Here is a 14427-nt window from a genome sequence, read left to right on the forward strand (position 1 = left end):
ATTCTTATCACAATTTTAAAATTCTCTTCAGTTCTTCAATGGCTTTCTGTCTGGGCAGTTACTTTTTTTTTAGACAGGGTTTCTCTGTGTAGCCCTGGCTGTTCTGGAACTCACTCTGTAAACCAGACTGGCCTTGAACTCACAGAGATCTGCCTGCCTCTGCCTGGGATTAAAGGTATGCACCACCACACCTAGCTTACACTTTACATTTGTTAGTCTAAAATAATTTCCCCACATCATGATCTTCGTTGTGCTTTCTGCAATACGAGGACAGAACCCAGATTCTCTGGAAAATTCTAGACAAGGGCCCTCCCACTGTAGCAGTAACCTCATGTGCCAGCCCCATAAATGCTGCTTACTACATCTGTGTGATGCTCCTCTGCCATGCCCTTCTTTACAGTATCCATGAGATAGATCAGATGCTGTTCCCTAGTCCGGCAATGCCTCAGGGCGGGAACACATGGAGTCTACAGCAGACACCAGGGTCTTGAGGTGAGATTAATCTTAACGTGCCCACTACAAAAGCTCTCGGTAACCTCTCCCCTAATAGTTTTAGCAGCTCTTGAAGATTAGGATACACCATAATTATGGTACAGTCTCTATGAAGAGCCAGACAGAGATATCTTTATAGATCATACAGTCATGGAGTGATCAAACATGGGCCACACAGAAACAAATGGCAGTGGCTATTCCAAAACAACCAATAAAAGCAGATATTGGGTCCAAAGGCTCTACTTGGTCTGCTGGCCCCTCCCACAGACCCATGGCTTCATCGGGGGTTTAAATGGTATCACTCCATTATATTCACTAGCTAGAATATTCCAGCTAAGAATAAGCTCATATTAATCAGCAATGTGGTGACACTGAAGTACAATTTGTACAAGGAAAACAAGAATTCAAAGGCAAAAACAAGCTTTGATTTACAGCTTTCAAAACCTGAATCAAGCCGGGCGTGGTGGCGCACGCCTTTAATCCCAGCACTTAGGAGGCAGAGGCAGGCGGATTTCTGAGTTCAAGGACAGCCTGGTCTACAGAGTGAGTTCAGGACAGCCAGGGATACACAGAGAAACCCTGTCTCAAAAAACAAACAAACAAACAAACAAACAAAAAACCTGAATCAAAGCACAGGATCTGTCTTTACAGGAGCAATTAGAAGTTATGGAGAAAGCAGACTTGCCTACAGTCCACACTGTATTATTATTATTATTATTATTATTATTATTTGAGCAGGAGCTAGCCTTTCATTCAACAAAGTACAAATTAAAAAATAAAGCACTAGAAACTCCAGACCCAAAATACATGCTGACTTCATACAAAAGGTTCTTTTTTACTGATTAAGTCAAATAAATTCTTGAGGTCACCTGAAGATTTGAGGGTTTCTTCCATTTACTTTAGGGACCCTTCTTCAATTATCTTTAAACCATTTTAAGGTAGGGTTCACTTGTGTCACCCAACATCTCTGAAGAGTTCACACTGTATTATTATTTCTTCATTCTGAAGAGGGAGACATTTCTCACTGCTCCACGGTTTATGAGCAGTACTTGACTGGAACCCAGTGACTGAGAGCAGGGTGCACCGTGTGACAAGGGAGACACAGGAACAGAGTGATGTGCTAGACCACGGGCCTGCTCAGCAGCTTCACCTCAGCAGCTTCACGGGAGCTAGATCCATCGTAAGCTATGTCCCCATCTCCTTGCCTAGCTACAAGCGGAGAAGAGCGGCCCCTACGCTGCCCTGTGTTTAGTGTAAAGAGTCCCAGAGCCATCTGAGCTCATAGAGTCCCAGAGCTATCTGAGCTCACTCACCTTTCCTCCTGGCTGCCCTGGTGCTGGACGTGGAATGCTGTGTGCTGCTCAAAGTAGTACTCCTCCAAGTTGAGCAGCAGCAGGGAAAACCTAAGCAGGGAAGAGGAAGACAGCTTGGTGTGGCTTCTGGTTTTCAGAAAGCGTTAAAGGCTTTACACATAAAATGCCCGCTCCCAAATCCCCAGTCAGCACTCTCTCCCTGAAGCCCACACTCCTCTCTCCTGTGCCCCAGACTGAGTCCTTCCTTCTTAAGGTAACTGCACTTTCCTTAAACCAGTCCCCAACTGTGTGAAACTGTTTACAAAGACCGGGCTCTCTCCCCCACCCCTATGAAATTTTCATGTCGCCACAAGTCAAGCTTTTCTGCCATACCCCGACACCAGTCCCACACAGACTTCAGTTCCTGTGACTCCCGAGAACAATGAGCTCTACGAGACAGGCGTGAAGATGCTTATAACCAACCTGATGTTTTAGACACCACGCGTGTTTAATAAGCAAGACAAATCGACTGAGTTGAATAGTTCCTTGAGTTTTAAGGGCTTTGAACTTTAAAAGGAAGACAGGACAGAGACGTAAAGTGGGCAGGCAATTCCTGGTCCAGCCTGATGACCTGCCCACTGACCGCCATGCCCCCACCATGGCACGTGCCCATGCAAACACAACTAAAAAAAGTCATTTAGCTGAACTGCTACAGAAATAAGTATAAGGCCAAAAAATGAAAAGAAACACGTCACTGGCTGCGGAGTATGGGCAGGGAACACTGACAGACAGCATTGAGAGTCCCCAGAAAGCTTTCAGGCAGGGTCAGACTTCAGATGGATCTAAACACTGCTATCCTGGAGGGAGATATCTAGATTAAATGTGAACTACACAGAATATTGTTTATTTTGTCTCTCCCTGGGACAATACTAAGGCGTGAATAAAATATTTTAAAATGACAAAACCCAAAGACATCCGCAAACTAGAGAAAGATTAAATCCAGGAAGAGATGTGAGCCAATCTGCAGGAGGCAGAAAGCAGATGCGAGAATTAGCTGCACGGAAGTCATTGTCCATTTCTGGAGATGGAATCACTCATCAGAAAACCAATGGAAGAGCAGGACTTCCCCAAATCCAGACCCTGCAGGTGTCACTATGCAGAAGTCACTCCCACATAGGCAGCTTCTAATATGAATACACAGGACTCAAACAAGCTTAAACTTACAAACTGAAGGACCAGAGACAATGTGGGGTCAGAAGGAAAGGTCACAGACAAAAGGGACAGAGTGACAACCAAACTAGCTGATGGGTCATGACATTCTAATAATGTCCTGCACTCAAAAGACACCCTGACCCAAAGAACTGACTCACAAAATTAATGAATACAGGAACCAGTTTTACCATCTAAGTTTTAATGACCTGTCCTCCAGTTTAAAATTTCTGAACAAGGGGCTGGTGAGATGGCTCAGTGGGTAAGAGCACCTGACTGCTCTTCTGAAGGTCCGGAGTTTAAATCCCAGCAACCACATGGTGGCTCACAACCATCTGTAACAAGATCTGACGCCCGGGGCACACGCCTTTAATCCCAGCACTCGGGAGGCAGAGGCAGGTGGATTTCTGAGTTCTAGGCCAGCCTGGTCTACGGAGTGAGTTCCAGGACAGCCAGGGCTACACAGAGAAACCCTGTCTAGAAAAAACAAAAACAAAAACAAAAAAAAATTTTTTTCTGAACAAAAATTAGTCATAAATTTGAATTAGTTTCCAGTTTATTTAAAAAAAGATTAGTCATAAGCTAAACTTGCCAGCTCATGGCCTGAAATGTTCCTCAGTCCATCTGAATTCAGTAGTCACCAGATTGAGGAGTGTGGAGGCATTCCTTCGATGTGTCAGGTAAGGTCCAGGAAGGCACCAGTCAGGAACTACTCCTAGTTCCGGCTGCACACAGTGGGCTGCTGTGCACTCCCTCCCTGCTGCCCTGCCCCCATAGCTTCCACAGAAAGGGGGAACAAAAGGGTCTAGAACAAGGCACACGTTTGATCTTACGGCTACCAAATACAGAGCACCTTCCCAAACAACTGTTCTCCACATAGCAGTTAAGATACACGCACAGCTACTCCTTAGCACCAAATTTATCAGAAATTAATAGTACCTTCCTTGGTTTATCAATACTTACGTCTGACAAGAAATGCAAGTCTACAGAGAAGGGCTCCGGCCAAATCTTACCCAGTAACATTAACGGTGTAAACAGCTGCTTGGCTTGTTTTCATGCAAGTGTTTACTGGTATGCTTTAAATATTGTCTATGTAAAAAATATCTCAATTAGCTTTCAACAATAATTTCCAAACAATATTCTATGGGGTAAAAAAAACCTAATGCTTGAAAAACCTTAAAGTCACTGTTATGCAGTTTCATAATTTTGTGCTCCCATGCACTAGTATTACAGCAAAGCATGAATCACTTTCTTTAGAAGACTTATGTAACCCACTTTTATAGAGCATGGTCATTTTCTAGATACATTTTCTCATTTAGGAAGTCATCATATTAAACACGTTGTTCTGCCTTCATGTTACCCGACACTTAAGGCATTCTACTATGCTTAACACCTGACCACTTGCTCCACTGGGGCCAGCCAGAAGGATAACCCTACATGCTCAGAGACTCAGTTATTCCCAATCATGCCAATAGTAGGTCTACAGCAGTCACTCCCAACTCTCCTGTAAGCAGGCACACAAGGGAAAAGCTCAACAAATTTATTTAATCAAAGTTTTGCATGACAGGAGAGCCTTCCAAAGACCCGGGGGAAACCGTCTTCTTTTCAGGCTTAAGTCCCCGAGACACAAAGTAGACAGCTGCGCCGCAGAAACGTGAAGCACAGAGGAAGTGCTATGTGGGCAGGGATCCCAACAGCAGTTCTGTTCAGAGTCCTCGACCTCCAAAGTGTGGTCAGGACCCCTCACAGTGAAGGTCTTCACGAGAGGAACAGAAATTGACCTTTCTAGTCTCTGTGGCTGGTTAACGGACACAGGCTTAGTTCTATGACAGAGAATGCAGAAGTCGAGTTCTGGATTCAGGACTCACTTTAGAAGGGTGTAGAGGCAAGAGGTCAGACTTTCCGAAGCCTTCTCAGCTCTTCAGTTCAAAGTACTCTGCATGCTAAGAGCACGCTCTGCAGTGTTCCCTCAGACTCTCAGCAGTCGCTTAGATTCCATCTAACTATATGCACATGCGTCTCTGCGATCTCTAGTCTCTGCCCAAGTGAAGATGACTGACATTTACTACCTGTTTTACCTACCAATCAGAACTCCACCAACTGAGATTAGCGCACCAGGGTGGAACTTCACTGGTAGTTCACAGTGGTAAATGGTGACAACTTCCTCCTTCCTTCTCCATGGTCTGTGAACCATCTGTCTATCTAGAACTGCCAGCAGCTAGAGCATGCATGCTCCTGCAGCGACTCTCAAAGTTCCTACATCACCAGACAACGGCAATTCTACTTGGAAGCTCCCTGCATTTATGTGATACCTGTGTCCTCTGCATCTTACAAAATGAAATTCTCTTTCAGAGGAAGGTCTCTGCCATGAGAAGACTACAAAGGAAGAGTCCTTTTCTTTGTCCTACGTTCACGTAGTCCTGCCAAGTAGCTATATGCAACCTCATTTCAGACTTTTAAAAATTCGTTTTGTCTTTTTTTAACCTACAGCCTTTTTCAAAGCCTCCATTCAGGGGAGGCTCCGACTTTCTTGAAGCCAGTTATAACTTCTAGACCTCAGATCTGGAAAACAGCTTAGGCGTGGGGGGGGGGGGCTGCACTAGTAAATAGCCATTCTGTGTAACGTTTGCTTGTCTTCCTTTCTGCAGCTCTTCAGGTGTGTGTGTGTGTGTGTGTGTGTGTGTGTGTGTGTGTGTGTGGTGGGGGTTTTATGTTGTTGGTTTTTTCTTACTTGAAACTTTCAATTCTGCTTTCTTAAAACTCTAGGTTTCAGGTAAGGCTGCAGCCTCGATCCCTTGACTCAAATGGGTTATCCTGGATTTCTGCATCTTCTGAAGACTTTCGCTGCACTTTGCTTCACTAGTTTCCCTTTAATGTTCAGAATTCAGTAAACTTGCCAAGTTCTCTGCATTAAGTGTAGTGTCAGAAGGGAAGTGAGAGGCTGTCATTAGCTCCACTAAGCTTCTCCACACTTGTCACTATTGCCACTTCCTGTTTCCTGGTCTACCCCAGGTACACATCTGTTACAGTTTCCAGTCCACTGACAGGGCCTGCAATGAATGAATACACGTATGTTACCTGTTTCTCTTTCCCAAAGCTGTGGGGCCCCGCCCACTCTGGTCCTGAATTCCAGACTCAGGAATGTTGCATCTTCCCAGTAGGAGAACCCACTGCCTCCCCTGGCAGGTTGATACCTTCACACAAGTCTGCAGCTTTTCAGCATTGGATTTTACTCTCAACTCCCATCTCCTCAAGCTTCAGTGGCCCCTAAACACCCATTATCCCTAGTTCCAATTGGCTTTCTGTTGCTGTGATAAACACCATGACAGAAAACCACCTAGGGAGAAAAGACTTAATGTATGCTTATAGGTTACAGGACTCCTTTAGAGCCATGGTTCTCAACCTGTGGGTCACAAATGACCTTTTCACAAAGGTCACTTAAGACCTCAGAAGACAGACATTTACATTCTGACTCATAACAGTAGCAAAATTGCAGTTATAAAGTAGCAACAAAAAATAAGTTTGGGTTGGCTGTCACCACAACATGAGGAGCTGTATTAAAGGGTAACAGCATTAGGGAGGTTGAGAACTGCTGACCTAGAGAAACCTGAAGGCAGGAGCTCAGGGTACCTCCCAGAGGAGCGCCGTTGCCAGGTTCATGTAAAACTACCTTTCTTTCTTTCTTTCTTTCTTTCTTTTTTTTAAAGATTTATTTATTTATTATATGTGAGTACACTGTGGCTGTCTTCAGACACTCTGGAAGAGGGCGTTAGATCTTGTTACGGATGGTTGTGAGCCACCATGTGGTTGCTGGGATTTGAACTCAGGACCTTCGGAAGAGCAGTCAATGCTCTTAACCGCTGAGCCATCTCACCAGCCCTAAAACTACCCAGAACCACCTGTTCAGGGTGCCATTGCCCATATTGGGCGAGGCGCTCCCCCATCAATTAGCAATCAAGAAAATGCCCCCACAGACAGCTCACAGGCCAATCTGATGGAGGCAGTTCCTCAACTGAGGCTCCCTCTCCTCAGGGGTCTCTAATTAGTGTCAAGTTATCCATATGCTACAAACTTGCATAGAAATGTCTGAGCGATTAAAGAGTGTTTCTAGCTCTGGTACTCATTGACTCATATAAATTACTGGTTCCTCTTCCTCTGCAGAAGCTGTGGGTCCCTAGCAAAGCCAATTTCACTATTTCTGCTGACTTTTGTAGTCCTTCCCCTCCACAGCAAGTCTACCGCCCCATTACTTAGCCCGACTCTAAGAAATTACACTGTCTTCTCAACGGGGTGAGAAAATTACATCCTGACCCGGCTCAGCTAACAAAACCCTTCCTACACTACCCATAAAGCCTGATGCTTCTAATTCTAAGTCTCCACAACCTATGAGGATAGAGGTAGAAACGTTGCCAAAGCTCTTAAAAGTCTTTGGGCCTCCTTACTCATCCAGGCCATAGGCCAGTGTGCTGGGTGATAAAGCTATGTGGGGGAGTGCTTACCCAGCACCTTCAAGGCCCTGCAACAGTCTGTGGTACTTGCACAAAAGCACAGCCCGGGGAGCCTTGGGGACCTGACAGACGTAAAGAAGTGGTTGGAAAGAACAAGCAAACAAAATAGAGAGCCTGGACACCTGACTGACAGAACCATGAGCTTCTCCCACTCTTGGATGCTCACAATCACAATCATCTAGGAGTCAGAGTACAGCTGGAGTCTGCTGTGACCTGGCCTGCAAGCTCCAGGCATGCTCACTCTGCTGCCTACGGGATACAGAGAGACTACGATTCTGCTGCCTTATAAACTAGGCTCCTATCACTGCAGAGACCATAACAGTAAGTACTGTCCACCAGTTCACATGCTTTGTGTTTAAAACAGAATCAGTAAGTCACAGTGGAACAAAGGCTGAACTTGGGCCCCAGACCTCGGTGCTAGTGCCAGCTTGTGCTCAGTCAAGGTGTGTTAGTTTAGTCAGAGGCATAGGTTTTAGTCTCTCCTGGTAGGGAGGCGTCAGCTGCAGTTAGCAACAACGTCCCTGCACATTTCCTTCCTTCCTCTTTCAACCCATAATGGACATTCACATTCTGGGTGTGCCTTGTTATCTGTTGACCTTCCCTGGAAATGTCCTCAGGTGCTTCCCAATGCAATCCAGGTGACACAATCAACCATCACACACAGCCAGGCTAAGTGACCTTGTCAAACATTTACTTAATTACTTCAGTTCAACTCCGAAACTCAGTGGAGATACTGAATAGGTGAGCTTATTTAGGAAACAGACCAAATAAGCCTGAGTCTAAGGAAATCAGCAGGGCTGGATAAATGGCAGCAAACACCACAGAGAGGAGGCCTCCAAAGCTTCCAGAGAAGACAGTCTACTTATAAACAGTTCAATAGCAGCAGTGCTGGTCTGTTACAGATGAAAAAGTGGTGTCCTTCGAAGCTGCCCAGAATCCAGCTTTGTCTTTAAGATCATTAGTTCTGGTTGCCCACAGGCGTGGACCTTACTAGCCTGCCAGGGAATGTGTTCATGCTTCCCCAACTATAGACAGGGATACCTCAAGTCCTGCCAGATCTTACAGATTTAGCCAGTCCCCCCTCAGGCCAGTGAGGTTAAGGACAAGGCAAAGCCTGGTCATCCTGCAGGGTTCAAGTTTCTCCCTATCTTAACTGACCATTTCTCTACTAGTGGTATCATGACCTACATTGCTTCTCCAGCTAGTCCTTGGCTATCCCCTGGCCATCTGCCTTTGTTTAGAAATGTTAAACGATACATGCCAGCAAGACTGTTCTCAAAGCAAGGGCAACATAAGGATATGTGTAGGCACGCAGAAACTATGGCTGCTTCCTATCATCAGACCCTGCTCGGAGGAACATTTATAGGATATTACTAAGACAGAAAATTTTCATAAGGAAGACATGACATGCAAGAAGGGAAACCCATCAAAGACTAGCAAGTATGCACATAAAACTATGCAATTATTAATCAGGCAATCCTAATGTGTAGATTTAACAGAACAACAGTGGACTATAATTTAGTATGGGACAACAGGAGTAATTATTCCAGGGCTTGTGCACTGATAGGAAGGTAGGGAGAATGGTTAGCTTCAGATATTAAATTACATACTAAAATGTCAATGAATAAGCACCAAAGCAAAGATAAAATTAGAATACAGAACCCCATACTTGGTAGGAAAGTAGCAAGAACACATACGGATTTCACTTAATCCAAAGGAAAAGGGGCTGGGGGGATATAGTCAAAGAATATAGAAGAAATAATTCTGTCATAATAATAAATAAACTTTGTCTAAGACAAAGACTCAAAATGACCTGCTAACAAGGCCAACAACAAGGGGCTGGCAAACAGCTCAGTATTTGCTTCCACGCCTGACACCCTGTTTAGATCTCTTGGGTCCGCATGGTAGAAGCAGAAAACTGACTCCTGCAACTGACCTCCACGCACACGTGCATACACATGCACACACACACACATGCACACGTACACACAAACAGGCATATATGCTCAAAATGAATGAATAAAATGTAATGGCTTTAAGTTTAAAATTTAGATAATACATTATTCACAAGAAACATATACAAAACAAGGTTACAGAAATAATTAAGAGTGGAAAATTTTGCATAACAAAAATCACCTAGTCGGGCGTTGGCGCATGCCTTTAATTCCAGCACTTGGGAGGCAGAGGCAGGCGAATTTCTGAGTTTGAGACCAGCCTGGTCTACAGAGTTCCAGGACAGCCAGGGCTATACAGAGAAACACTGTCTTGAAAACAAACAAACAAACAAAAAAAAAAGATAACAATTCAAAGTTCCTCATAAAATATAAATTAATAGTAAGTATCAGGGCTGACTAGAATATTGCCTACAATCTGAAAGTCACTGTGCTCAATCCCCAGCACTAGGGGAAAAAAGAAACAAAACAAAACACTAATTTTTAAAATCTTTTGAGTAAAATGTTAGGCAATTTCTAAAAATCTGGTGATAAAAATTGAGACCGCAGTGGTATTTAGAAAAAACATACAACTCAGACTTAAAGTGTTTATCTACCATGCACGAGGTCCTGAGTTCAATCCCCAGTGTATCAACAACAGCAAAAAAGGAAAACATTGTACCGTGGTTAATACAGTCTTAGGTAGGATGCATGCTCGTAATCACAGCTCTTGGGAAGTATGGGCAGGAGGTCAATAAGTTACATCTGGCATGGACTACCTGGGACCCTATCTTATAAAAAAAAAAAAGGAAGAGGATGAGGGAGGCATGGAGGGAAGAAACTATAATTAAGTACTGAATCCTTAATGCCTTTTGCTATTTATACCATACTTAAAAGACAGAGCTAATGCAAATCATACAGCAAAAAGCCCCAAATTCTATTTATGAGTAGATTCTGATTTGGGAATAAGTTAATTTGAGATAATAATGGAATAAGAAGCATTTTTTGATCAAGTCAATATAAATTCTAAGTTAGCCAAATATTTGCAATATTTATTTTCTCACTCAAAGATTTATATGTTAAAAAAGAAAAGAATGAGCCAATTTCTTTAAAGGTACAATTTTGTGATCCACAAGCACTCCTGATTGACTGAGTCCTGATTCTGCAATTTATCTCTGTTTCTAATGCCTAGCATAACCTACAACAGAGAATAAAAAACTGGAATGTTCCACATTAGAAATGGAAGATTACACAGGGGAATAACAAATCTCTTGGTCTACTAAAAATGTATTATAAATAAATGCATACTAAATTGATAAGCAAATATGCTGAATAAAAGAAATTTAATATCAGCATAATTAAGGAATTGCACATCCATGGACTATTTAGAACAAAGTGGAAGTCTGTGGAATGACTGTGACATACAGGCATAACAGAAACTTCACAATCAGTAATGCCTGAGCCGAAACGACAGCTTACAAACCACAAAGCCGTTCATTTGATTACATGATAGGAACAGAATCAATCTCTCTCTCTCTCTCTCTCTCTCTCTCTCTCTCTCTCTCTAGGCTCCGGGCATCTCAGCCATCTAAACCTCTACATCACCTAAGATGAGAAGAGTTGGGATGACAAAACGTAAACAGAAATATTCCTGAGTGGAGATGCCTTCCGCAGCAGTCTGTAGAGCAGCCTCCTTTGCTTACCCACTGAGCATTTCCGCCATGCCCAACTATTTCAGAGAATATATTGGCACTGTCGCTTGACTTTTCTTTTGCCTTCACTGGCATCTAATCGTGGACTTTTGAAATAACCAGTAAAGTCAATGTGGCTCCTGACATAATTGTAGGGACACAAGAATATTTTATTGAACTATTTCCTTTCTAGTCCTAAAAATTACTAAAGCTTTTTTTTTCCCCCATAAACTCCATCAAACAGCACCAGTGCACGATTATTTGAAACCTAAGTCAGAGTGCAAGGTTGTGTTGTTTAGCAAATAACAGTACAGGATGTCCAGATGGAAGTGGAATTTTAGATAAACAATATATTTAGTCTGTACTGTGGTTTTAATATAAATATGTCCCCAAATCTACATGTGACATATGCTCAAAATTTATCTAAAATTAATATTTAACTGAGAGTCTCAGATCATACCTAACAATCCCAGCGGTTTCTCTCTCCGGCCCTTTTTAATGCCATATACAATACCAGCGCTGTTCACACCATCTCATTAAACACCTGGAATATATTGACTTTTCTCCATCCTTTCTTCTGTCATCACTGCGGCAGAATCTCCCAGTCAGGAGCCTCTACTTCTGTGGAAAAATGTACCCTATTCTAACTGCAGCTGAATCAGCCATCAAAGAAACGCAAGCTAACTTCAGTTTCTCTTTCTCTGGGTTCACTGTTTGGTAGCTGTAGAAATCTAAAATCCCTGACTCAGTATAAGAGTCTGTGAGTACACCCAGCAGAGAGGCCTCTGGTTATCTCTGAAGCTAGCCTCAAGCTCCAGGAAAGAACAGTACTCTGAGATAGCTTAAACCGGACACCTTTATCACGTTGCCCATTTGTAGCCAACGTTGCCAAATGATAAGCCAAAGAAACATGTGGGCAAAAAATGGTAGATCTGGCTCTCAGTGACGTCGGTTTTCCAAAGGTAACTTGTAAAAGTTCCTCTTTTTCAAAATGAATTCTATGATTTGTAAAGAATCTGCTTAGTGTACGTTCAAAAATCTCACAGTCAGAAACGTTCCTCTAACGCAAACAGAGATCTATTAACAGTACCCTAGGACTGCAAAGCTGTTAAGCAGAGAAATACAAATTTGGGGTGATCAGGAAGAATTCAGCTGCTGGTGCTGAGGAGGGTAGGGAAGCGTTGATGCTGGCAGCTGTTAAGTGCTTGGGCTGGGAGAACTCCTACCTTGGAGGACCACCGTGAGCCTAATATGTAAACAAAACAGCAATTGCTGGAAATAACCAGGGCAGCGAGTTGCCCTAACATTACAGAGCAGTGTAAGACGATTAAAATGAGTCAGAATCTAAGACAAAACAAAACACCCCCTGTCCGATTTCGCGGTTTATCACAGGATTGTTACTAATGACTAAGTCCCAGAAGATGACAGGCCACGCGTTTAAAGCATTTCAACTGTTAATATGAATGCTCATCAATGTAATACAGAGAGCACCAACAAGTCTCGACAAGTCGTCGGGTGCCAGACAAAGAAATTCCATTTAAATTCCGGAGGTGAAAAGGTAATTTCAGCACGGACCACCCTGCCAGCCCTCTACAGCTTTAAAGAGAGATGCGGGGCAGGGGGAAAGAGGGCAGGTTGAGTAAGAGCTACAGGTGAAGCCTCCGCAGAGCCACCCAGAATAAAAAAAGCGGCACCTGCATTTCCTGGCATAGCCTGCTTCCCTGGATCCACTGAGCGACAGCGTGACCGTCCGATCCTACGACAACGTGACCGCTCTCCCCATTTGAACAGACAAACCCCGCATCTCCAAAAAAAAAAAAAAAAAAAAAAAAAAAAAAAATGTAGCCCGCGTTCCCGTTGAAAGCACAGCTGGGTCACCCGCAGGCGCGTGGGTCCCAAAACCGCCCCGGGAGGGACACACACACGGGACGGAAGTGCGCTTTCCTGTGCGGGGACCGGATCAGAGGGAGGCCGGAGCTCTACCCACGTCCTCCCTGGGCCGCGGCTGACCGCGGCCGCCCCGCCGCACGCGCTTCCCCAACAGCCTCCCACGCAGACAGGCAAAGCCGGCCGCCGGGCGCGGAGGGGTCGCTGGGGAGACGCCGACTGGGGACCGCGGGCGGCCGGGCGAGAGGACCCGGGGACCGCCCTGCCTTCGCGTCCCGAGGCGCCCCCCGTCAGCCGGGCCCACCCGCGCTCGGCTCCGCGGCCTGCAGGAGAGCCCCCGGCTGCCACCCGGCCCGGCCTCCCGCCCTGCGCACCTCTCCTTGGAGTAGAGCTGCAGCTGCTGCTCGCGCTGCCTCTTCCGGGTGAACGCCATGGAGGCCCAGGGCGCGCAGGCCGCCGACTGTCCTGAGAGCAGTCCCGAGCCGCGGCGACGGCACCGGGCAGGCGGCCGGCCGAGAGCCCCACGCTGCGCCCCAGGGCCCGCGGCGTCCGGTCCGCGCTCACCGCAGCATCCTCGCGTGGGGACTCGGGCGACGCCGTGACTCAGGCCCGGAGGAGGGGCGCGCAGTGACCTGAGGCCGCAGGAGCCGCGTCCTACACGGCCCCGACTAACCTCTGCAGCGCTGCTGCTGCTGCTGCTGCTGCTGCGGCGGCGGCGAGGAGATCTCACACGTGAACATCGAGACCTGCCCGGGACCCCCCCAATTCGTTGGCGGCGGGGATTTGAAATAACAAGGTTTTTGGATGTTTAGTCCCAAATTTCAGTCTTTGAAATAAATAATCGATGGGATTTTTTAAATTATTATTATTATTATTATTATTATTATTATTATTATTATTATTTTGCCCATATATGGTGTAGCGGTTCTTAGTAATATTCACATTTAGGTTGCAGCTGTTACCACAGTGATGGGATATTTTTACCATCTCAAAAAGGAAACCTTTACCTTTTAGCAATCACTACTCCTAGCTGCATCTCCACAAACCTTTGCCCTAGAAAACAGTACTAAACTTTCTGTCTCTGTGAATTTGCCTAGCCTGGACATCTGGAATAAAAACATCCGTACAATATGTGGTCTTTGTGTCTGATTTCTTTCATTTAGCACAATGCTTCCAAGGTTCGTCGGACAGGTACAGCACAAGTCAACATTCCATTCCTTTCTATCACTGAAGTGTATTCCATTGTATTAAACACTGCATTTCCATTAATATATTCAACAGTTGCCAGGCACGGCACAGTGTTCCCTCCTCTTGGCTATAAGCATTCATGTACCCCTTTTTGTGTGTGTAAATGCTTTCATTTCTGTTGAGTGAAGTTGAAATCAAAGAGTGGGGTTGCTAGACTGTTTTAATAAGT

General features: G+C 44.9%; 1 protein-coding gene across 2 annotated transcripts in view; it reads right to left on the reverse strand.

Moving 5' to 3' along the window:
* The window catches only part of Nsmaf (neutral sphingomyelinase activation associated factor), a 55930-nt gene extending 42236 nt beyond the window's left edge, over positions 1-13694 (reverse strand). For both annotated transcript variants that reach the window (XM_029533226.1, XM_021222341.1), the window contains exons 1-2: positions 13385-13694; positions 1806-1895 (exon numbers count right to left, since the gene is read on the reverse strand). In XM_029533226.1, the coding sequence (XP_029389086.1) occupies positions 1806-1895; positions 13385-13443 (149 nt within the window). In that variant the 5' untranslated portion in view covers positions 13444-13694. The remainder of the gene's footprint in view (positions 1-1805; positions 1896-13384) is intronic.
* Between the last annotated feature and the right edge of the window lie 733 nt (positions 13695-14427).

Source organism: Mus pahari, chromosome 22 (genome assembly GCF_900095145.1).
Source record: "Mus pahari chromosome 22, PAHARI_EIJ_v1.1, whole genome shotgun sequence".
NCBI lineage: Eukaryota > Metazoa > Chordata > Mammalia > Rodentia > Muridae > Mus > Mus pahari.